The 25725-nt window shown below is 39.3% G+C and overlaps 2 protein-coding genes across 6 annotated transcripts in view; one reads left to right on the top strand and one right to left on the bottom strand.

Annotated features, from left to right (window-relative positions):
- STARD9 (StAR related lipid transfer domain containing 9) overlaps nt 1-25725 on the bottom strand; it is a 175421-nt gene that overhangs the window by 5045 nt on the left and 144651 nt on the right. Inside the window, 18 exon segments of the mRNA XM_030559592.1 lie at nt 1894-1973; nt 3045-3250; nt 3347-3411; nt 4375-4517; nt 6440-6548; nt 7043-7189; nt 10652-10835; nt 12294-12491; nt 13301-13442; nt 13445-13472; nt 13474-13545; nt 13547-13852; nt 13854-15169; nt 15172-15367; nt 15369-15406; nt 15409-15474; nt 15477-15880; nt 15882-24737. Coding sequence (XP_030415452.1) covers nt 1894-1973; nt 3045-3250; nt 3347-3411; nt 4375-4517; nt 6440-6548; nt 7043-7189; nt 10652-10835; nt 12294-12491; nt 13301-13442; nt 13445-13472; nt 13474-13545; nt 13547-13852; nt 13854-15169; nt 15172-15367; nt 15369-15406; nt 15409-15474; nt 15477-15880; nt 15882-24737 — 12556 coding nt within the window.
- Nucleotides 1-25725, top strand: part of CDAN1 (codanin 1) — a 96693-nt gene that overhangs the window by 55068 nt on the left and 15900 nt on the right. Inside the window, exons 28-29 of one of the 5 annotated variants that reach the window (XR_004000016.1) lie at nt 3486-3683; nt 4431-6247. The exons of 3 other annotated variants lie outside the window; for them this stretch is intronic. The gene's annotated coding sequence lies outside the window, so the exon portion shown is untranslated. Of the gene's footprint in view, nt 1-3485; nt 3684-4430; nt 6248-25725 lie in introns of those variants that run through there. One more of the 5 variants, XR_004000015.1, reaches the window with a different exon arrangement.

The following is a 25725-nucleotide window of genomic DNA, read 5'->3' as shown; positions in this document are numbered from 1 at the left end:
TAAATGTCAACTATGAATGCAAGCTAACACCTAGAGCTTACTCAAGTTTTGGTATGTCATGTCTTCTGTATGACTCACAGACAGTACGTAAGAACGGCCATGCTGAGTCAGACCTAAGGTCCACCTAGCCCAGTATCCTGTCTTCTGACAGTGGCAAATGCCACGTGCCCCAGAGGGAATGAACAGAACAGGTAATCAAGTGATCCATCCCACTCCCCATTCCCAGCTTCAAAAAGTTAAGTCCACTGGGTTGGAAAATGTATTACAATAGATCAGTGTAGCATTACTTTTAACAGGAAACTGAATGCATGCATACAGAGGTCTTAGCCAGCCAGGGTGTGAATGTACACAGCCCTAGCCTTCCTCAGCAAAGTTGCCATAGGGAGTCTGCTACCACATATTTCAGAGTATACTACTGAACTTCTGGCACGCAGAAGCAAGGTCCACACAGCCAGTTAGTGCATGGCAAACTAGTAAACTAGTACTTGTTGCAAACTAAGACTCCATGTAGCTCTTTGAGAGCAATTTAACCAAATTTTTAAATAACAAAGTGACAAAACTTGAAGTAGGTTACGGTTAGAGGTTACATTTTTATACCTACTGGTGAATCTGCAGAGAAAGTAAAGCTAGTTTAAAATCATTAGTGTCTCAGTCCAGCAACTCACTAAGCATGTGCTTAATGTTTAGCATTTGAGTAGCCCAACTGAAGTCAATGGGACTGCTCCTGTGCTTAAATGTGGTGCTGGACTGCAGCCTAAGTGCATACTTGGTATTAGTGTGTGAGTCTTTAAAGAGGAACCATGGCTATGAATAATCTAGGAAGGCCATTTTGAACTGACATTTCCATTTTAAGCTATTACCTAAATTTAAAATTGCATTTGTTGAGGCCCTAGTAAATCAAGTGCATATAAAAATAAGTTACTTGAATGCTAATTGATAAAAGGACTTGTATCAAGTTTCATTTATTTAAGTTTGTAAACAGCATCATATACACTTCTGTGTTTTTAAATTGTATTTTCACTAATAAAATTTAAGGTATCTTAAGTCTATGCTTTAACTAAATAACCTGAAATTCAGTAAGTTCCTGAGAGACATTATATGGGCAGCTGATAACATAACCAATGGTCCCTTCTGGCCTCGGAATCTATGAAATGTTACTAGATGCTTAGTTTACTTTTTTCATATTTATTTATTCTAATGGCCTAAGGGTCATTGTTCAGGCATTCCTTACTCCAAATGTGGTGTGAGATAAAATCTGCTGTAGTTCCAAATATTATACACTGCTCTCTTTACTGATGCATTATTTTCATGTGTGAATACTGAAGCTTTTTGAACTACGATTCTTTAACAATCCTAATGGCAATACTTCTGCTTGCATCTTTGCTCTGGCATCCTCGCTATGCTGGGTTATTCCACAAACCATGCTCCCATATCAATAGAAGTATAAAATCTTTGTGCTGGGCCAATAAGCAGCACCTCCATGCTCTGCTCACCCCTTCCAGATGAATACCAGAGCGGTTTGTTGCCAAAGCATTTTACATTGTGCATCAGCAAATATGTCTGGAAAAATCTTCCCTCTTGTATTCTACAGACAACTTTACAAGGCACCGGCCATACCCGCTGTTCAGGATGCAACCCGAGTTATTTTATTCTTATGTTCTGATAAATCTACCTTGTAATATAAGGAATCAGGTTAGAATTTGAGAATCAGCATCTGAACTCTCAACACCAATAAGGACTCCAGGAGCACAAGCAAATCTGTCTTCGCACCTAATTCATAAGGGTGTACAACTGTGGACCCTCTTCCCCATACCCCATCTTTTTCTTGAACAGTAATCTTAAACAATTTAGATTACCGGCACGCTACATCTTGGAAAATACTGATAAATTTACCTCTTTGGCCTCTACGGTGATGCAGCAGAAATCCCGTGGTTGCTTTAGGTAACACAATGAAGTATCACTCACCAAATATACTGTAAGAAATTGAGGGGGGTGAAAGGAAAAAAAAAATCACACTACAGCAACTATACATGGCTACGTGCTTTTGAATGTTTCCTCTTTAGAAGAAACTTATTCCTCATCTGTACAATTCTCCACTGCCTTCAAAACTTACAAATGCCTGTATATTAACTTGTCCACGCTGAAAAGCAGCATAGACTAGTGCAAAAGACAACCTATTGCACCCAATTTCTACAGTTTCTGCCACTGCTGACTGAGTTCAGAACTCTGTCCAACAGAAATGTTGAGACATATCTATGGATTAGAACTGAGGGGAAAGCCAGCTCCTTAAGGAGTTGGTGACATGAAACTGTAATGAGTCAAATCAGCTATTTAAAAAGCCCCTTGTTACATATTTATTCTCATAACTTTCAAGCCCATGTCTTTATTTTTTCTGTCAAAAGCCATGCACACCAGTAGTACTATAGATGAATATTTAATAATAATAGTTCCAAGGATCTTCCAAGAGGTAATAATATGTATTTTTAAAAGTAGCAAAACATTTGTTTTCCAAACAGCTCATTGTTTCTATAGAAGCCAGTATGTTACAGTGGGTCAATAAAATAGTGAATATTCTGGGCACACTGAGCATATGATGAACTTTTTAAAACACAAGTAACATTCTAAAGTAACACGTAGGTTCTGGCTTTGAAATTCTTCATTACAGAGGGTCTGAGATAAGGGTGAATCTGTCTCCTTTATTTATTGAGCTTCTATGATCTCTAAGAGGTGGGTTCAAAAGGTCCTGGGTCTCTATGAATCAATGGTGCTACATCAAATTGACACCATCTGAGGATCTGGCCCTACATGTACAGCATCAGAGTGGGTATTTACCAAAAGCATCTCACTTCATGTGTCTGTTGTTCAGTTTATGATGTGGTTTTCACTACAGTAGGTTACATTTATTCTTTGACTTTTCAACCTCATCTCTTCTGATAAAATGGCTAGCAATGGGAATTGATAACTTTCTTCAGAGGACAGAGACAGCTATGAACCAATTGCCATAAAGTTCCCCTTACACACAACAATCCCAATTGATAACTCACCCAGCTGAATATGGCTCATTACTTTCTTATGTACTTGAGCTGTGTTAATGGTTTTGTCATATAGATGCCTTTTGTCAGGGTCTTTCACCATGCACCACACATTGGGAAGGGGTCTTTCAATCACTCCAGCTCCCAAAAACCCATGCTTAGTTGCTGATGGGAAGACTTTGTAATAAACCAGTACCTCTTTTTCTGTACACTGGTATCTAAAGAAAAAAGACACGCTTCAGGTATTTGCACTAAAGACAACATAGAAATGTGTCCAAGTACCCCAAAAAGGAAAACATCTGGCATATACTTACTTCCAACCAGCTGCTGCCTGGCATTTGTAAAAGTTCCTCAGGTTATTTGAACAGGCTGCCATAACCTTAAAAATTACAATTCAGAGATGTAATCAAGGGAAAGTGCCTGATCTATAAATTGTGTTCATCTGTCTTGCAGCACAGCAGTTTGCCTCAGCCAGACTGAAGAGCAAGTCTTAACTGTTTGCGTGTGAATTAAGTGTATACAACCAGTCATGCCACAGTAGTAAGACCACACCTCCCCATTGCCTATTGTGGGAGGGTTGACAGGACAGTATATAACTGCCCCTCCACTTGGAGCACAGCTGATGTTCTCCCAGTGTGATTCCAAACAGAGGTATGTCAAGTTTGGCTCTCCCACCCTCTGCATGCACGTGCACGCATGCATATTCCAGTCATGCTGGATACAGCCTGGTCAATAAGCCAGGAAGCATTAGGCAGAAAGCAGAACGCTTTCAGAGAAGAGTCCAAGATGGATAGACAGAAATTCCTTGGATCTAGTATTACTGTATGTATCCTTTGCACAGTGTTAAAACTTAACTGAAATTTGGGGAGAAAAGCATTAGTTTAAAATCCCCATCCCAGTAATGTTGAAATGGTCAGCTACAGTGCTACAATGAAGTTTAAGTCTGGTAAACTTGTACAATTGCCTGGAATGATTGAGAACAAGCATGTTACAAAATCTGTAAGACTACAGCCTGTTGCCCTCGCCAAACCTTCACCATTATGGTGCTCACCAATGTAGGCTGGTGGTTGTTATTTTAAAATTCTAAATAATACACAACAGTCAGAACCCCATGGCTGCAACCTGGCTTGCTTCACTTCTGCCATTTCAATTTATCTGCGCATCCTTATATACAATTGACCAATAAAAAAGGGCAGGCCACAGTGAGCTGTCATGGTCAAATCAGCTTTCTAGATAGCTGAGCAAGGAGTGCAACAGATGTTCCAGAGAGTGTGTTGTTGGAAACCTGCCGCACACTCTGTTAGGAAATACAGAATGATAATGACCATGCTCATTTACTCACCTCAGTGATGGCATTAACCAAAATGTGTTTGGACAAATCCTGGTATTCTTTTGTAGGAGAGGAGCTGACTGAAAGAGTTAGTCCAGGACTGAACCTATGGCTGATGCTAGCAGATGGAAGTGGTGGCTGAACTCTGCTGCTCTCTGTGGAAAGTGAAGAAGTTAAAGGAGACGTCTTTGAAATGGAGAGGAAAAAAATATTCTATTCAGGCTACTATACCATCTCCATCACCGTGGTACCCAAGTACCTCACAGTAATACATTCAGCAATGTGACTACTATCATGTGCAGCTTTCTCAAGGGGAAAATTGAATGTAGATATTTCAAAATAATCTGAGTGCTGTGCGATGTGTTTATATCAGCAATGGCAAAGAAGTGCATCTTACTCTTGGAACACAAAAGGGATGGGGAAGGTGGTGGTTCTTCAGCATCTCACTTCCTATAGCAACAAGATGTATACTTCGCTACAAGTTATGAAAGGCACAAAAATACTCTTTAAAAAAAAAAAAAGAGAGACTGCAAAGGGAACTGTGCCTTAAAACTGACTACCTTGATATCTATCCAGTTCTGAAACGTCCGTCACATGATTCACTCCACATATATATTCAATGACATTATTCTTAAATGACCACTCTTAGAATCTTGGGTTGTATGTTGATCCACCTGCAGCTGTTAAAGGTAGATGTAAATTAGAATAGCCCTCATGATGCTCTAGAACAGCACAGGGGCTGTCACCATGGAGAGACAACACCAGGACCTGGGCAGTGTCAAGGAAGAATTTAAGGCTCCTCTCCACACCACCCCGATTTGCACTCTGTTAATTTAGTCCAAACTAAGGCTATGGCCTAATATGTCAGGATTTTCTTGGATGATCTCACCTATTTTGTGCTGGTTTCACTGACTGTGCGTAATGCACTCCTAATGCTGCTGAAAATATTTAAAGAAATAAGTAGCGGGCAGAGCTACTCATGAGCTGGCAGATACACTAAAGCAGAATTCTACTACAAAAAGTTTAGCCCACATTAGACTTCACTTCTTTTAAAATATGTGTGTTGACATCTGCATGTTCTCCTTTAGTTGTGTAGGCCTTAGTTGCAGATTTTTTCAAACCTCAGTTGAATACTGGAAACTAACAAGGTAAGACAGCATGCTAGGGAAAAAGATTTCATTCCCTGCAGCTTTTCAAAGAGGAGAGGATTAAATCTGAACTGGAGAATGTCCATCAAAATCAGTAACTGAAGAAGGGCTGATAACTCAGAAGGGCTAAAAATCAAGAAGGGCTGATAACTTAGAAATAACCAAAAGGCTATTAATACTTTTCACTAAAATAGAGCTTCTTGTGATACCGGTATGTATTATTAAGATAAGTATTATTAGGTCCATTGTGCAAATAGGTAGATTGAAGAAGAAGAGGTAAATCAGGAACAGAACTGAGAACAGAACCCATTTAACTCTTAATCTCTAACCACTCATTCCATAAATGTAGCAAGGCAAGATAGGAGGGATTGCAAGAACTACTGATGCACATCTTGTTTGTATCATCTCTGCCCATAAGACCACCCACTCATAATTAAGTTGCTAGTTTGGTTAAAGGGTATCGATACATATATACGCAAAATAGCTATGCACACAAGTCAGTGTGTGTATAATGCAATTTGCAAGTCTACACTTGAAAATATAGCCTCAAACTTCTTTGTTTCAAGGCATTTATACTCTGGTCCTCCTATCTGAATATGTTGCGTTGTTACCTATATCCAAGTACTAACATGGGAACTGTTTGTACAGTGCCTAGCAAAATGAGATTCTGGTCCCCTCACTGGGGCTCCTAACTTCTACGTGAAATGTAAATACATAAATAAAGTAATAATAATACATCCTATTGCAGTTTTCAATGAATTTCACTTTAGACTCTGGACACTGATAGTCAAGATTTTTCTGAAGATGCATAGTAGCAAGACAGCTTCAAAAAGCTAGAATCAAATCAAAATTGGATGATTGCACAGATAATAAAGCCACACAGATTTATGATGTGAATCCCAGTTTAAGCATGTATTTTTTCTACTTACCACATTCTGATTTCTTTTCTAGTTGCTCTAACACATAAAGTTGACTATTTCTAACAGCTGAGCGACCTCTTGTATCTCCTCTTGGGAGCTCTGCACTTCCAGGAGAAATCTGTTATTCAAAAGAGGGCAAAAATAGTTTGTAGTGAGGACTAGGAAAAGAAATTAAACTACCTAATTAAACAAGTACTATGCTTGTAGCCTGAAAACCTTCTTACAAAGCTGGTATCTACATATTAGTTTAGGGAGACCCTTTCCTTCCACTTTGCTCTGAGAATGCTCTGGTTACCTAACTTTTAGCTAAAATTGTTAGAGTTGTTAACAGTGTAATGCAGTGTCTTGAAATCAAAGTTATACAAATCTTGGGTCATATTAAAGAAGTGAAGACTATCATTTCAGTCATTTTCCTCTGCAGTTATAATGTGGTGACCTGCATTTAACATCTTCGGAGCATGGCACACACTTGGACCTCGACAGGTTGAGATCCCTGATTGACCATTAACCTTCCCCAAAACAAAGCCACCTACTATTGCATCCCTCCTCTCACCACCAAAGAATCAGAAAGGCATTACCCTCATTGACAACCCGTCAGCAATCTGCTCTCACCAGTGCTTCCTGTTTGCTGAGTTTACTTGCAGCATAAGTAGCAGCATTGCTGCTGTTATAACCAGATGTTGGGCCAGAGGAAAGACTGAGGCTGGAATCTGTACATAAAGTGCTTGTGCTTACAAGTGTCTTCAGCTTTGCTTCTTCCTGTGAAGGATGCCACAGTGTTAAAAACATACTAGAAAGTAGGAGTTGTCTACCTTCACTAGCATCTAGCCAAATAAACAAGTGTACAGTAGCTCTGCAAAATGAAATAAGAGTGATCTTATTTGGTGATTTAAATCCAATGCTCTGTGGGTGATGGTTCACATTACAAAAAATATGACTACTCCTAACACTAACAAGCACCCTGATTCTTAGAAGCATAGAAATGTAAGGCTGGAAGGGACCTCAAGTGGTCATCAAATCCAACCCCCTGCGCAGCAGATGTTTGTCTAGCCCAGTGGTGGGAAACCTGCGGCCCGTCAGGCAGGCCGTGAGACAGTTTGTTTACATTGACCGTCTGCAGGCACGGCCGCCTGCAGCTCCCAGTGGCCACAGTTTGCCGTTCCCGGCCAATGGGAAGCATGTCCCTGCAGCTCCCATTGGCTAGGAATGGCAAACTGCAGCCACTGGGAGCTGCAAGCGTCTGTGCTTGCGGATGGTCAATGTAAACAAACTGTCTCGTGGCCTGGCTGTGCGTGGCCCACAGGTTGCCCACCACTGGTCTAGCCTAGTCTCCAATGATGGGGATTCCACAACCTCCCTTGGAAGCCTATTCCAGTGTCACAGTCAAGAGTTTTAGCCCAGAAGGGACCTCCTGTGTATCACAGGCCACCAGCACCACCCACACAGTAAATTCAACAGCTGAAATGAGACCACAGTATTATAGCCCACTGGAGACTAGACTGTTATGTGCCACAGGCAGAGAACAGGAGGGAGGGGAGGTGCACCAATGTTTGAGACCCCTGCAATGGCAGTGCTTAACTATCCTTATAGTACAAAAGTTTTTCCTAATATCTAACCTAAATCTCCCTTGCTGCAGACTAAGCCTATTGCTTCTTGTTCTATCTGCACTGGACATGGAGAACAATTGATTACAGTCCTCTTAATAAACAGCTCTTAACCTATTTAAAGACTATCAAGTCTCCCCACACACTCCTGCCCCCCCGCCCCCTTCAGTCAGTCTTCTCAAGACTATACATGCTACGTTTTTGTTAACCTTTCCTCACAGGTCAGGTTTTCTAAACCTTTTATCATTTTTTGTTACTTTTATTTTGATTCTCTCCAATTTGTTCACATCTTTCTGGAAGTGTGGTGCCCAGAACGGGACACAGTACTCCAGCCAAGCCTGACCAGTGCTGAGTTGAGCTGGACAATTACCTCTCGTGTCTCACGCACAACACTCCTCTTCATACACCCCAGAACGACATTGGCCTTTTTCACAACTGCATCACATTGTTGACCCATTTTCAATTTGTGATCCACTATAACATCCCTCCGCCCCCGATCCTTTTCAACTGTACTACCACCTAGCCAGTTATTCTGTTTTATAGCTGTGAATCTGACTTTTCCTGCCTACATGTAGTACTTTGCACTTGTCTTTACTGAATTTCGTCTAGTTGATTTCAGACCAAGTCTCCAATTTGTCAAGGTCATTTTTATCCTCCAACGAGCTAGCAATCGCTCTCAGTTTGGTGTCATCCAGCAAATTTTATAAGCATACTCTCCACTCCATTATCCAAGTCATTAATGAAAATATTGATTAGTATGGGACTCGGGACGAACCCGTGCAGCACCCAGTTTCCCCAGTTTGACAGCATACCATTGAAAACTACTCTTTAAGTTGGCAAATTCAGCAGAAAGTCCAAGACTGTATGGATTATGGAGACTGAATGACCATAAAAACCATTCATGTGGACACTCTAGGTCAAGAGTGTGGCGGGCGGGCGGGGGGAAAAGAGAAAAAACAGTTTCCTTGAAATTCCAATTGTTCCTCTTTGCATCTCTTCAAGTGAGTCCCTGCCTTGACACAACACACTGGTAGGGAAGATGTAAACAACAAGTTTACATTTCATCACAGGGATGACTCAAACCTCACATCCACAATGAACTGTGTGTCACCATGACTCAGCAAGGACGCTTCTAGCACAAGAAACTGAATTATAAAGGGAGAGAAAAACACTTGACTTCACCTCTCCTTCTCTCATCTCTGCTCATGACATCAGCGACTCTCAAAGAACTAAGCTAAGGAGGGAGTGGTTCCAGGCTGAAAGGAGACCTAGCTTATGAAATTTACAACAGTGTACGGTGACACAAAATCTTTGCTTTTAAGTTCACCTAGCTTGTTAAGTTAGGTATTAGCTTGACTATTACTCTTATTTTCTTTTGTAACCAATCCTGACTTTTATGCATCATCACTTGTAACCACTTAAAATCTTTCTGTAGTTAATAAATTTATCTTGTTGCTTTATCTTAACCAGAGCATTTGAATTCAAGTGTGTGGAAAACTCCACTTGGGATAACAAGGCTGGTGCATATACCATTTTCCTTTGATAAAATGATGGGCCTTCTATGAGCATGCATTGGTCAGTAGTGTGCTGGACAGTACAAGATACACATTTCTAGGGGAACAAGACTGAGACTGGAGAGCTTGCAGGTGTTGCTTTGTATGTAATTCATGAGTGACTGGTCAGAGTGCTCATGTATTTCGCTGGGAGTGAATTTACATGCTGAAGGATGTGTGAGCAGGCCAGGGGTGGCTGTTCCGACCCCAAAGCAGTGTAAAAGGCACCCCAGGTTAGAGAATTAAGGAAACACTACTGCTCAGCAGTCCAGATTGTACCCTGGGGAACATCTCAGAGAGTTACTGCAGCTTCTGCTCAGAAGAGGTGACAAAACAGTTGCTATAGGAAAATATGGTCACAAATTAGGCAGAGTGACCTGAAGGTAACATGGTACCATTCCAAAGTCAGACAAAACACCCCAGCAAAACTCTCACGTGTACAATAAGGGTGACAAAATACAAAACAAATGGAAGAGGCACACACACACACACACACACACAGCCCCTGGATCACACACACACACACACACACACACACACACACACACACACACACAGCCCCTGGATCACACACACACACACACACACACACACACACACACCAGACTAAGGAGAAAGAGAGAAGCAGACTAAAAAGGATGGCAAAAGATTTTCTTTTTATCTTGTCATTTTAACGTACAGAATTCAACCACATTAAGCCTGTATCAGTAGAGTCACTACATGCATTCATATCCAGCACTCGGGGCTTAAAGACATCTGCTCATACAGTGAGTGAAGCTTAGGGGACTTGGCATACTGATTGTCAATAAAATGACACTATTGCACAAAGGTAGGCCAGAACCACCACCAGTGAATCAGTATGGGGTTGTTTGTTTTTAAATACAAGTTAACAAGATTATTCCTTACTACCTTTACCTCCTTAATAGACAAAATTAAAGATAAAAGATCTGCCTTGGGCTTAATCACCATCAGGGTTACTTAAAAAAAAAAAGAAAGAAAGAAAGAAATTGCATTAACATGAGTCATGCAGAACAGTTCAGTAACTACAGTAATTTAATGCTCACCTTCTGTAGATGAGAAAATATTTGCTCTCGTATACGTCTCTTTTCTTGCTCAGCTCTCTCCCGAAGTTTGTCCCTTGCTCTTGCAATTTCAGTCTTGGCCTCCTCTCGTGCCCTCTGATAGTCTCGAAGTAGTAGTTCAATCTCTGAAGGATACTGGGCAATCCTCCTCTTTGGTTCTTGGACTCTAAAGATTGGGAGTGGGAAAGAGACACACTAAGAAATGTCTGATACAATGCCATGGGACAATGGTAAAGAATCACAGAAAGAGTTGCTTTCTTCCAACACTGAACAAGGAACTTCATAATAAGGAAAACAGGATTATTCCTACAAAATATAGTCTCTCCCTGCTTCACGGAAGAGCTTCTGAATAGCCACCTCGCTTCTCTCCACCCTGCTGAACATTTAAAGAAAAATGCGCACATGGTCACCTCAGGCTTTATTTAAATACAATATCTTCAATATGTATGATTATGTGTGAAGAAGAATTGTATCTGCAGCAGTAACGAAACTCACCAATACATGTTCTACTGAAACAGCCCCATCTCATCACCCCACTATGCCCCCTCTTGCTTCTTGGTTAACCCCTCACTCCCACCCCTTCTCCCCCAAACACATGCCTCTAATTCTTTCACTCTCTCTCTTAATGGGCAGCATGGAACTCCCACGGTGAGTCAATTCAATGACTACCCCTGACATGATCTTCTCACAGGGACCTGGAAAGCCTTGGCATGAGTTGCATCACTTATCCTTTCCCACCTGCTATCCCCAGTTCCCAGCCTGTACAATCACCACATTCACATCTCCTTTGCACTGAACTTGAAAATTGGATTCAGGGTGCATGTCTGGTATTCACCACAGTGAGAATACTTACACCTCTGTGACATCCTATTAACATATAGGAGCAACTTAAGATGCTGATTTTGATCTATTAAGCTCAATAAAACAAGGGTCCCAATTATCTATTAGACTGCCTCTCTCCCCATCTACCACTAGGGCTGCAAAGTTCAGCTGGGGAAGTTTCTAAATTCAAACAACTTGGGGCTGGGGTTCCCAGCAGACAGCCCTTAGACCGTGGAATTCACTTCTCTCACTGGTCTGACAGAGTCCAAGTTTGTTGATATTTAGAGCATAATGCAAATCTCATCTCTCTTCCTTGTCCCTTTGGGTGGGGAGTAAAAGGAGAGGTTGGTGAGTAATTTATAATAAGTGGGGTGCCATCTTGCTTTTGCTTCTAAGAAAGTCTTTTGCTACACATTGTATATGTGCAAAAATAAGTCCATGGTTTACTACTTTAGACTATCAATTAAAACTATGTAGATATGAACTATGCGGCATTTTATTTGGAGTGGGGAATCTTAGTTTTCCCTAAGTTCTGAGAATATTTTCTAGGTTAATAGTTTGAAAAGTGAAATCAAATTGACCAAAACTTATACAGGAAGTTTTTGCCTTCTCTAGAACAAAATAATAAACAACTCTCCTGCCCCAAAGTTCACTTCTTCTACATCTGGCATTCCATATGAGAATCTGTGTGTTCATTCTACCACAGACACATGACTGTCCACCTTACTGAATAAAATGGGAGTTGCGCATGTACACCTGAGAGCAGCACGGGTTCCCAAAACTGAAGTTTGTGTGTCCCTACCTAGTATTTTCTACTACATTTCTTCTCAGTTGCTGCAAGTACTTTCGGCGTTTGCTGGGGAGATCCAGATCCCGCTGGTTTGTGTCCAACGTCTGCATCAGGCTCAGATGCTTTTGTGGACTGAGACTACGGGTTCTCCTAAAGCTCTGAAGCCTTTCCTCTCTCTGCTTTCTCAGGGCATCAATTGTCTTCATGTGCCTATTAAAGGGTACAAGGTCAGAGTTACAAGGTATGCACCTGGTAAAGTTACAAAGCTCAGTTTTCCAGAGTGATACATTCCACTGCACAGGACTCCTGCACAGCCCCTCTCAGTGACATGATCACAGGAGCTGCAGAAATGCTAAACCATTAAAATAGTAAGAAATGAGTACAAAGAATTAGAACTCACTTTCATGTTTTTAAGAACCAGAGAGAAGGGGGAAAATCAAGAGATAAGCTCAATACTGGTCTTAAACTTATAGATTATAATAACTTCCTGATTTTCAATACAAATATTTCCCTATTATAAGAATCCTATAAAAAGGGCTTAATTTTTCCTAGTTTCTCCACCATCGTCTTTTTATTATTTGTTTTTGCCACCTTCACATAGCAGTATTTGCTAACAGAAACAAGAATGAAATATTGTTATAAAAATACTGAGGTGTCAAATTTTTTACACTGCAGTAACTCAGCAGAATCCTACTCTGATGGCTCACAGTGCAGAGATATGTGCGTGTGATTCTCAGAGCTGCTAATGATTTTGGTTAACTTAGTAGGAGGAGGAGGTTAGACCTGAATAATCTGTAGCTTGTACTTCTTCCTATTTCCATTATTACAGCAAAAGCCTTGTTCTTAATTATCATTTACTATGGGTAAGAGAATCTTAATGTTACACTTGTTCACACAAATTTTTCTGTTTTCCAGTTAAGATCTCTTAATAAACTGAATATTTAACACTTGTTATGCTTATTATTAAAGTGTATTTAAAATGCATGAGATTCCACACAAAACTATTTTAAGTAATTTACCTTTCATAAAGTTGCTGCTTTATGGGAACTGAAGTCAGATCCTCCCCTGTTCCATTCTGAAGAATTCTCAGCAGTGCATCTGTTTCTCCAATTCCATAATTCAGCTTTGCTTCAGTAAGCTCTACAGTAAGAGGGTGCTGCTCATATCCAGATGTATGCCAGACATAATCTGGGGCACGCTCTCTTCGAAGTCTCTCAATTTCTCTTGTTTTACTTTCCCAAGGCTCGGATTTCCCTTCTGTTTCCAGTTCCTTGTTTGCTGACTGGCTTCTTTTCCATTTGATTTTGTAAATCAGCAGCACTGCCAGTCAAGCTAATTATTGAGGACGGAGGACTGCCCTTCACTCCACACCAGTTGATAAATTTATTGTGTACGGGCAAGTCACGAAGACTATAGCTTTGTGGCCTGTGTGTCTTCACTAAGGAGGCATTCTCGTTTAGTAAAATTTCAGTATTACATTCACTTGCAGAAGCCGATGCTGCATCGTCATCTTGAAGGGATACATGCATGTCACTCATTTTAGAAAGCGGAAAAAGGCGACTATTTTGATTTTTTCCAAAAGGAATGGTGGAACTGTGCAGAAGAGGCTTGTATCTGATGTTCTGGAGATCCATCAGCATTTGTCTTGCTTGACCAACATGTGCTAATTTCTTGATTAAAAAGCAAGTCAGAATTTGGAGGGGAATGTCTACATTCCTCAACAAAAGAAGTCTGAGAGTGGTTTTTAATCAAAGAGGCATCAGAACTTCCACTGGTTTTGTCACATCTGATTCTTCCTGAAGAGCCTCTTCCTCTTCTGGTGACATACATACAATGTAGTGAACGTTCCATTGGAACATGCTCTTTGAGATCATCAACTAAATATTCCCCATGGCCAGAAACCTCTAAAGTACTACTTGAATGATACAGTCTTTTTGCACGAATTGTAGTGTGTGCGTCAACAGTGAATCTGTGCTTTTCTTTCAATTCTTTTGAAACACCTATTCCTAAGAACTCTTTAGCTATGTTCTTATCTGAGAAACTTCCGGATTTCTTGCTCATTTCCTTGCTATTTCTAGAAGTGGTAGATTCATTGTCTGTTTCTGTTTGTGAAGAATTGTCTACATGAGGCTCCAAGGTGCCAAAGCCAGAACATGAACGTGATCCTTGCTTTTTCTGATTACTAAGCAAACTTGAAGTATCAAGAGGATGTTCCACAGATCCCTTGATAGAACAAATGGACTTCCTAGAGGTAACCTGGTTGCTTGGTTTTGCACTAAGTGTCAGAATAGGGGAAGAGGCTCTGTCAACTAATAAGGTGTTTTTATAACATAGCTTCCTTTCTACTGCAATATCAGATTCATCAACAGTTCTCTTATCCTGAGTGTAATGTGCTGGAGATTGTGACGTACTAGAAGTAGAGCTGCTAACTACTGTGCATGAAGATTCATCTTGTCCTGAACTCAGTGAAGATGATACAACAGGAGAAACTCTGGGACTGCCAAAAGCAACATTCTGCTGTGCGCTGAATGGTGGTTTCTGAAAATCTAAGATAGGAGTGGAGGCTCTGGCTAACGAAGGCAGATGCATAAAGGAATCTCCCAAAATATTAGCAGCAGAATCACTGAAGTCAGGCATGCTCTGCATTCTCATTTCAATGCTTTCTGGAGTTCTCGCTTGAACAGTCAGACCTACATCTTTCTTTTCCTGAGACTTACATACAGTATCTGAACCTACCACTTTCACAATCACATTCACTTCCTGAGTTTTCATCAATTCATTTTCAATTTTTGCCTGCAATAGATTTTCTTGTTTTTTGCTTTGTGGATGTTTCTGAAATATCAGCTTGAATGCCTACATCTCCGTAGTTTGAGTACAACTGTCTGAACAGCAGCCCTTGCAATCTCTTCAGCAATTCCTCTTTGATTGATTTTGGCATTCTGCTCGTTATCTAGAACATTCTGTTGGGAGAGGTTTCCCAGCAGCTCGGAAGTGTTATGAAGAAGCTGCGATAGGTGCATGGACAGATTCTGCATGCTCGCCCAAGAAGAAGGTCGCTGAAATGAACTCCTACTTGCATCTTGTTTTTCTTGCAGAAACATCTGTATAACTTCTCCGGTGCCTTTCTGTCTTTTATACCTTCCTGTAGCCATTGTTTGTGTTCCCTGCTCACAAGTAATGCCTTGTGTTTTTTGGAGGCTGTTTCTGACTCAGAAGGTAGAGGAGTACAATTTCGTCAAATTGCATGGAAGGTGTTTCCAGGTTGCTCAGAAGGATTCTCAAATTTTGAAATTCTGGTTTGGGGGTTTGTTTCAAGTATCTCACTGGATACATTTACATAATGCTTGCTGTTGTCACTTGAATATGTAGATTCAAAACCCTGTCTCGCATCATCCCATCCCTGGGGGTCTTCAATGCTGCTTAAAGTGCTTGATAGTACTTTTGCATTAGCATAAGAACTGAGATGAGAGTGAAAAGGGGAGTTTTGAGAGTTCAGTCCATTATCCACACTGGAGCATCTCATAACCTTATGATTATCCAGGCTTACAGGAGGCTGACTGCAAGAGACATCACTTGCACTACCAAAACATATTGCTTCCACCAATCTTGCAGAGTCCATCTTGCTGCCATGGATGAATGTATGGATTGATATCACTTGAACTAAAATGCATTGCATCTTTATTGTCCTGTAAAAATAAATCTGTTTCTTCTGGTTGATCTCTCAATTCTTCAATTGTCTCTTCATTGCACTGTGGTAAAGTAGTATTATTTGAATGTTTTTTTGCTTCTATATCCATGGAACGACCAGCTCTATGTGCCAAAGCAGTTGAATAGTGAATAGCAGAGGGCTCTAAGGAATTGCTGCCTCGGCTTCTCTCCCCATAATTTTGTGAGCTTTTTGGATCATAATTAGCAAGTCTCTGAGTTTGTACCAATCTTTGCTGCAATCTAGGTTTATATTTAGCCAGTATGAAATTATCTGACTCCAATTTTGAAAATCTTTCAATTCCATGAAGATCATCTTCAGTTGGAGATGGAGGTTCAACACTCATATTCAATTCTTGTAAAGATTTAGAGGCAAGATACAAAGAAAGATGTGCCTTAGATGAAACTTCGGAAGTGTATTCAAGATCAGGGATTGCAGAAATAGCTGGGGCTGACAATATGTGATTCTGTAAACAATTTCTTTGCTCATCTTGTTTGCAATGCTTTGTATTTTGTGCAGTAAAGTATGATTTTTCATTCCTAAGTAATACCAACTTGGGTTCCTGTGGAGGCAAAGAACTGTTTTCTGGTAAAATTTTGAAGGACATATTCTCATTTTTCATGACAGAAAGATTTTGCCTTTCTGATTTTGAAGTCTTTTGCTTAATCTTCATTATATTATCTGCTACTATCTGAAAATTGTCAGGACTATCAACATTTGAACATGCATTATTTTTGCAATGTACCATATCTTTTCCACTGCTTACATTTGCTCTCCTTTGATCTTTTTCCCTGGCATGCCCAACCTGCCAATTGTCTTGTAAATCTGCACAAGAATTTATTTCAAAATTTGAGGCAGTGTAATATGTTTCTTTGGGATCCGCAGCATTGTTATTTGTGGGACATACTCCCCCGTACAGATTGTACATGTACCTGGAATCCACACCAATGTTTCCTGAACATGGGTTTTGCGATATTGTAATTTGTGGGTCCATTAACTCATTGGCAAAAACTGATGGCGCTATGGCTTGATTTTCAACAGGATCTTTTCTTAAAAATGTTCTTCTCTGCTTCCTGTCTGTTGCAGGAAGTACCTTCTCTATGTTTGAATGCAATTCCTTCTCATTTCTGCTAATTCTCTCTCTCATATTTTCTTGTTTATTAAGAGTTGCTCTTCTAGCATCCCCAACAGCTAATGATGATGACATAGAAACACCATCTTCTACTTTCCCTAAGTTTTCTAAAAATGCTTGTTGTAGCGAAACTTTATCCCAGGGTTGTTTATCAACTTCTGTTTCATTGTTGAGTTGTTCAGAGTTACTTTTATTTTTTGATTTTCCATCTTCAGCAGGATATCTTTGAGAGGTAGATTTTGTATCAGGTACTGGGAAATGTCCCTTTTCATTTGTAAGAGAAACTACAATACTGGTTGAAGCAGATGGCTGCTGGTCAAATATCACAGCATCATCAGATTGACTCTCTTGCATTTGTACTACATCAAATGCAGAACAGTTTGAAGTAGTTGTATGTGAAACATCGTATCTGCTAGTTTCACTGTAACCAATGTCAGCAGTAAGAGGATATTCTGAAAACATTTTTAATGATGGGTAAGAAACTTTTGGAAATGCTCGAGGAAACTCTCTCTCTTGATTTTCTTGTAGAGAATGAGGATTTGTAAAAGTAGATGACAACCGGTCAGTCAAAGAAATGTCTTGCAATGAGTTATCAAGATGCCTAAATTTCAGAGATTTTGAATCTTCTGGCAAATTAGAGGTTTCAAAGGTACTAAGCTTGTTGGAACTTTTAAATGTTGAATAAGCTGGAACATCTTCCACAGTGCATAAGGTAAGAGATTTTGTTTCCTTATTGCTAATTTGTTCAAGACTTTGATAAGTAAGCAAGCTCTTCTCTGGTAGTTTCATGCCAGAGCTACCAATATAGTCTTCTGGGTATAAACACAATATTTTTTCTTTTATACCATGGCAAATCTGGAAAGAATTTTGACTTTGTTCTTGCTTTTGATCTACTCCAACTACCTCTTTAGTGATTTCATCATGCTGTGTGTCTGTTCTCTCTCTCTCTCCAACTGCAGAACAAATTTTGCTTTCATCATCTTTCTGATTTACAGAGAGATCATCAGAAACAAGTATAGGCACATCCAAATCTACTGATTCACTTTCAAAGTATTTTGTTTTTCCAAAACAAACAGCATCAATTTTACATTTGTCTTCTCTGCTGTCTACCAACGCATTTGCAAGTGTAGCAGGGCTATTCTTCAGCAGACCAGCAGAATATTTAGAAACACAAGAATTCATATTATATCTTGCAGAGTGTTCATCATAATGAGCATTTTTCCACAAGGGCTGATTAATACTTTCTAAAAGGGTCTCAGAAACAACTGCAGAGTTGTCTGGATATCCCACACAGAGATCTCTAGAAGCCCCATATGCCTGAATCTCACTGGGTTCAGTTTGATATCCAAATACATCAGGAATCCTTTCACTATTACTTGTACAGTCTGTTTTAATATAGTCTGCAGCTGAACATTTCTCTGTCTGATTGCATTGTGCTAATTCTTTCTGACTTATATTAATATTTTGAAAACCTTTCTGAGAACAGACCTCTGGTAGTGATTGCTTTCTTTTCTCTCTCATAGCATTATCTTTCAACATTGAAGAGGAAAGCAGATTTTCATTATCTGAAGTCTGTGGACCAGACACATCCATTGATGCAGCCATACTTCCTTCTTGAACTATATCATCTAAGGAATTAAAACGAACTTTTGATTTTCCTCCCACACTTAAGCCTGTGCTTAAGCTGTGCTCTGCATCAGAATTGCTCACGTTTTGAATTATATCTTCAGGAGAATCTAACCCTCCCAGGGAAACTGAATTATTTCTTGCGCCTTGACTAGGTGTAACAATTATGGATTCATGACACTCTGCAATAGAGGAAGTTGAATTTATGTCATCCCTATCAGGAAATTGCCCAGATACAGCATACTTAGATGTGTTGTTTAATACAAAGTGTCCTTCCCTCTGCTTGTTCTGCATGACCATCGTTAGCAGAAAATCACGGTCTTTATTTTGCATTTTGTCAGACAATGATTCATCTCTTCTCTCTTTGATAAGTGTACTGGGTGCTCCAACATGCACATCATTCTCCATTAATGTTTCATAATAAGGAAGAACAACTCCCGTACCAGCATTGCTATTAAATGACTTTACATGTCCTCTTAACACAGTGGGATCATTCTGCACAACTTCTGTGCTGTTATTTATTCCAAAATATAAAGGATGATTTAAATACTGACATGGAAAGACTTTAAGCAAACACTGTTGAGTTTCTTCAGAAGACTTTTTAGTTTCTGGGGTATGCGGTTGTTTATTAGGTACTGAGGAAACACTGGCATCATTTCTAGAACAATCTTTAGATACCCAATGACTTTCTTTTAAAATCTCATTTAATTTATTATTTGCCAGTTGGTGGCTGCCTTTGTTTTCAGGTGGAACTTCATTTTGATTTTGTGAAGCAGTCAGTTCTCGACTCTCAATGTTTTCTTTGAAAGCCTTCCTTTCTTTATCTGTTCTAAAAACAGATGCATTGTATGTTTTCAAACTTTCATTTATTATATCTGCTTTAGCCATTTGTTCCAGTTTTATCTGATGTGTTTTCTCCTTCTCTTGTGCTATGAAGCACACTGGATCAGATTCAAAATTATCAGGTCTGTTTCCAATAAAATTTACATCCAAATCTTCAGACACCCCATACTCGGAATAAGAACTCTTATCTGTATTGCTATTCTCTTTAATAAGTCTTCCAGATTTTCCTCTGATTACATTTTTCTCAATTACTGCCCTATCATCAACTGAACTGCAACAGTTATTGATGTCTTCCACCAATTTATTCATTAGATCTGTCTTGCCCTTCTTTTCAATTGCATCATGGCTACCTCCTGTCAATCCTGAAGTATCAACTGACAAAACATCTTGTTCTTCTAAGTTGGAAGCTGTAAAGTATCTTTCTGGGATCTCAGATTCAATTATAAATTTTTCACTGTTGTCTCTGTCAGAATACATCTGATCTAGAGCTGGAATCTCTTGCGTAAATGAAACATTTACATTTGTGTGCAGTTCACCTCTCCCCGTGCTAACCAACATCTCACGGTCTTTTACATTAGTTTGGTCCTCACTCTCAATCATTTTGGAGTTAGTTATGCTTCTATCAACTCTGTTTTCTTGAAAAAAGTTCTCATGGGCCATCACCAAGCAGTCTGTTATACAAATTTCACTTGTATCACTAGAAGCATTTTTTTGTTCCTTTTCACCGTTTTCTAAAGAGTTCTCTTCTCCAGAACTACCTGATATTGTTCTGGCTATACTCTTAGTATTCAACACATTTTCTATTATTCTGTTAGTCTGCTTCAACTCCTCATAAGTATCAAGGAAGCCTATAGTATTCTCAGAGAAATGTGAAGAGCTGGAACACACTGATGAAGGAATGCTTTTAGAAGCAGCTTCAGTCTCTGTTGAACAATAATTTATTTTCATGTTTGCTTTCCTTTTATTTTCATGAAAGCTACTTTTCTGAATGCAGCTGTCAGAAATCTCCTCTGTTTTTGATTCAACAGTGTGTCCTATACCACCACCACTATATACACCTGATTCTTCTTTCTCTGCCTCTTCACGCAGTACGGTTGTGTGCAGCTTTTTGTAAAACTCATGGTGATCTTTGCAAGCCACAAGATCACTGGGCTCTTTTGATCTCTGAACTAGACTACTGTTTTCCAAATTATTTCTGCTCCTTTCTCCAATATCACATTGGGCTTCAACTACTGAGTAGTTATGTACGGTTTCAGTCTGTCTAGCTTTAATTTCCAAAATATTGCTTTCCAACTTGATGACACTGTTAACCAGTTTAGCAATTTCCTCAGTGGTGTTTACTTTTTTACTCTGATAGGGAACCAGAGTCTCTTCCAGGATAATTTCATCTTCAGGATCAGATGCCTTCTTTGGGCATTCAGATTTGTTATTCACACTTGGACTCCCTTCTTGGAAAGCAGTGTCTGATATAACTGTATTGTGTTCAAGCACTTTTCCAAAGTTTGTCTTTACATAATTACTGGTTCCTCCAACAAACAAAACCTCTCCTGAGAAATCACTTTCACTACGAACCATACAAGAAAAAGCAGTTTCACTCTCTCCTCTTGATTCAGGAAAGGATTTGTTCTTGGTCTGGGTATCATCAGAGAGAACGGCTGCATCATATCCCACAAAACCTTCAGCCTTTTTATACATATTGTTTTTCTGCTCTTCAGATTTTAAGTAGCACATTGTGCAGAGGCAATTAGAATTAGTACCAGAACAACAACTTTTTTCAACATTGTTTTCTATACTGAGATTAGATCTGGTATCACAAATTTCATTAATCGCTGTAAGATCCTGCAGTTGTGTATTATATTTCTCAGTTTCAGAAGCATGTAGGAAAAGATTAGTTTTTGCTGTGTCATGGTAAAATTCATTTGAGTTGGACTGTGAGGTGGATTCATCTCTAATTTCACAAGTAGCTGCAGCTGAGAGTGCAGTGTTTTTTCCATTTAAATTCACATTAAGATATCTTAATTCATCTACCACCAAATTTCTATATTTGGATGAAGACCTTTCCTGGCCTACAGGGTGAGAACTCAAATTATGTTCTTCTTTACTTTCTCTGCTTTCTTTTCTTATAGTCTCAGGACATAATGTGGTGTTTCCCAAAACCTGTAGGGATAAGCAACTTTCAGGATTGTCAGCCTGTAAACTTTCAAGAAAATCCTTCTTTAAAACAACTTTCCTTTGAATTTCACAATTATTTTGTGAACACGGATTTTCTTCTGTATTCTGTTCATATTCTTCAGTATCTCTGAATGAAGGGGCCTCCAAGGCAGTTTCAATTAGGATATCTCTACTTGTTGTATTACAGACCAACTCCTTCTGAAAAGTGTCTATTGATATTGTGAATTGGTCATAATTAGCATCCTGGGGAAAGGTTGCAGAACCAGTGTGACAGGGTTTTCTTTCAGAAGAAAAATCTTTGTCTATGGTTATTTCTCCTGCAGATAACTGTTGGTAATCCATCTTCTGCACAGATTCAAAATTATTCCCCCTGTAACTGAGTAGACCTACTTTACCAGCAGAATTTTCTCCTTGTTCAACAGAAGTCTGAAGTGTGTAACTTTTTTTTATACCAGTATTCCTATTCTTGTTTGACAGGTCACTGAGAAAGAAACTCTCATCATGGGATGTTGATGTTCCCTCTTTTGCAAAGAGGTGGCCATATTTTTCATATATTCCCTGTTTTTCTGAAGACGTTCCTACTGTGGGTATTGAAGTTGAATCAGGAGACAGCCCTTTAGACAATCCACTGGTAGCTGCATTGACAGATGCATCTCTAGTGTTTGAATCTATTGTTTTTGATTCCATTATCAAATTATCACAATCATTATCTTCTAAATCAGAATTTCCATGATCATTTCTCTGCTGTAAAACATATGTAGATGGTATTGAAATTAATGATATTTTTTTAGAATCCTGATCCTTGGGCAGTTCAGGATAAATTGTAGGGAGAGAGCCCTCTTCTGTTCCAGATACTGGTAACAAACAATCTGTCATGGAGGTTTTTTTCAAACAGCTATACTGCTGTGTGTATTCAACAGTAGATCCATAAGTAGATGATACAGTAAGCTGTTTGTGTTTAGGATGAACTGACTTGACATCATAATAACCATGTTTTGCTGAAAATGTTGAAATGGGAACACATGAAGTGCTCGGTCCTATTGAACTGACAAACAATGACCTAACACCTTGAGATTCTAAGACAGAATTTTCATCAGAATTTGCATTTTCTTTGACCATCTTACTTAATAAAGATCCACTCTCAGGAACTTTGTTTTCATCTATCTCAAAATGTGTTGTTTCTGGTAATGGTATTTCTGATCCATCAGAGGAGAAAGTTGCATTTATCTCATTTACGCCATGTGATACATGAGAAATACTATGTAACTGCTTATAGCCAGAGACAAAAGATACTTCAGCAGCTGACTGCTTTAGGTCATCTTTCTTCAGCCAACATTCCAGCTTGCTCAGATGAGCACCACGAAATCGTAAATTTTTATGAAAAGAAGGTACAGCTATTCTGGGGCTGCTGATTTCACTTTTTGGGTCATATGAAGACAAAGCATCAGTGAGCGTCAAAGGGTTTCCACCTGTGGAATTAAGTCTTTGATCAACAGACCCTTCTTGCTCTAGAAAACAAACCATCTCTTTCAATGGCTGTTTGCAAGTCTTATTGCAAATGGACTGTGTTTGAGTATCCAGATAAAAAGAACTGCTCTGTTTTAGATCATAATTTGTTCCTTTTACATCTGTGTCACAGGTTCCAGGCTTCTGGTATTCCTCAGTCTGTATGGCTGGGGACCTAGGACTCTGCAGCCTCCAAAATATCTCTGCAGGCACTTCATCGGATGAATCAGATTTGGATTCTTCTACCAGATCTTCTGCTGACACCTCTTCTGCATCGGCTAAGCTATCCAGAGAAAAGCTTCTTTCAGTCTTTCCCAATCCACTGCGTGATGTGGATGAGGTCACCAAAGGTGAGATATGGTGGTCATATCTGCCTTTGTAAAACTTAACTGGCTCTTGGTGAACCATTAATTTGTGAAAACGTTTTTTACTTCGTTTTTTGGCTTGATTTTCTTTTTCTATCAGAGAGTCTTGAGACATCTGACTATCATCACTTTCGGAATCTTCTGGGTTGGTGATACATTTATTCCTGTCTGAATCTTCCTGTTTCAGTTGCTCGGTCAAGGCTTTTGCATAAGCACAGGAGAGAGAATCCACAGAGTAGGAACTATCAGTATCAGAAAAGTCATTTTCATCATCCTCTTGCCAGTTCCCTAGCAGATCTGTGGCTGTTTTTGAGATTCCAACACTCAACACCTCAGCACTGTGCCATTTTTTTTCAATGTAACGGAGTGGTGTCTGGATGTTTATCTTATTAAGGTTCCCTACTGAAGTAGCTGTCATGAGAAACTCCTGCTTTTCCACTAACTGCCTATCATGACTTGGCAAGGATGACTTTGGCTCTCTTTTCAAGTTCCTTGCTGTTTGACTTAGATAACCTGATGGTGGCTTTCCAAGCACTATTGATTTTTTCACTTCCTTAATAAAGTTTTCTGGAAGTGAATCTTGGCGCTCTCCTCTTAAATCCATTCTAGACTTTTTATGAGATGCCTGGGCTTCACTTTCTTCTAGCTGTTTCCCTGTAGGCTGACTTGAATCTCCTAATACCTTCACTTTGGTCACTTGTGTCCCTGTAATAAAGGTTTCAAGTTCACCTTTCTTCTTAAGCTGATTGGGAGAGAGGTTCCTAGAGGTCTGGCTTTGAGGTTCAGTTTGTACTAGTCTATCATCTAATTTTTCCATTTTTTTATTATCTTTGTTGATATGTAATATGATAACGGGATCATTACAGTCTTTTTCTGGTCCTTTTTCATTTCCAAACAGTGATGTCTTTTGTTTTTTAGTTAGCTGTCTCTGTGTTGTGAAGGACCTATACCTCTCATCATTACGGTCATCTCTCCTGGAATTGTCTTTAATTGTTCTGGGTAGATATTCTAGAGACAGCGTTTTCCGTGGTGCATTGCCTTCATGCCATTTATAGGTATTTGGTGAGGTAGATGATTCAGAGGTGGTTTCCCTCTTCAGGAAAGAGCTGTGAAAATAATCCAAGACAAAAAATCAGAGGCTATCATACACTGTGTGACTATATAAGTATATATTATGTCCTTGGCCCATGGAGACTCAGTAGCTGTAATCACTGTTAATCACACTATAGCCCTGAGTTACTGAAATCCACTTAACACAAGTCTAGTCATGCCCCCTACCCTTACCCTGTGGTTCCCAAATTTCAGAGAGCCCTCTTAGGAGATTCCCAGCTAGTTTAGTAATGGCTGGCCAGCTTCAAAATCTGAGCCAGATACAGCACTTTAGTCAGTGATGGGCAAAAAGCAATGCTGTTACTATTAATAAATTATTTCAGAATGCCCACAAGAGTGCTGGGTGCTTCATAGGAAAACAAACAGAAGACAAGTCCCTGAACTCTAGAGCGTACAGTCTAGTGAGAGACTTCTCAATCAAGTTAAAATATCAAGGAAAAGGGAATGATGCAGGGTTATATGTACAATCAGATTGCATATGTATATATTAGGGCTGTCAAGTGATTAAAATAATTAATCGCGATTAATCGCACTGTTAAACAATAGAATACCATTTATTTACATATTTTTGGATGTTTTCTACATTTTCAAATATATTGATTTCAGTTACAACACAATACAAAAGTGTATAGTGCTCACTCTATATTTTTGATTAGAAGTACTTGGCACTGTAAAAAACCCAGAAGAAATAGTATTTTTCAATTTACCTAATACAAGTACTGTAGTGCAATCTCTATCATGAAAGTTGAACTCACAAATGTAGAATTATGTGTAATAAAACAAAAACAAAAACAACAACAAAAAACACAATTGCTTTCAAGCATAAAACAATGTAAAATTTTAGAGCCTGCAAGTCCACTCAGTCCTACTTCTTGTTCAGCCAATCGCTCAGACAAACAAGTTTGTTTACATTTGCAGGAGATAATGCTGCCCGTTTCTTGTTTACAGTGTCATCTGAAACTGAGAATGGGCATTCTCATGGCA

Source organism: Gopherus evgoodei, chromosome 4 (genome assembly GCF_007399415.2).
Source record: "Gopherus evgoodei ecotype Sinaloan lineage chromosome 4, rGopEvg1_v1.p, whole genome shotgun sequence".
Taxonomy (NCBI): domain Eukaryota; kingdom Metazoa; phylum Chordata; order Testudines; family Testudinidae; genus Gopherus; species Gopherus evgoodei.
The sequence above is the reverse complement of the archived record's forward strand: the minus strand, read 5'-3'. Positions and strand labels throughout refer to the sequence as shown.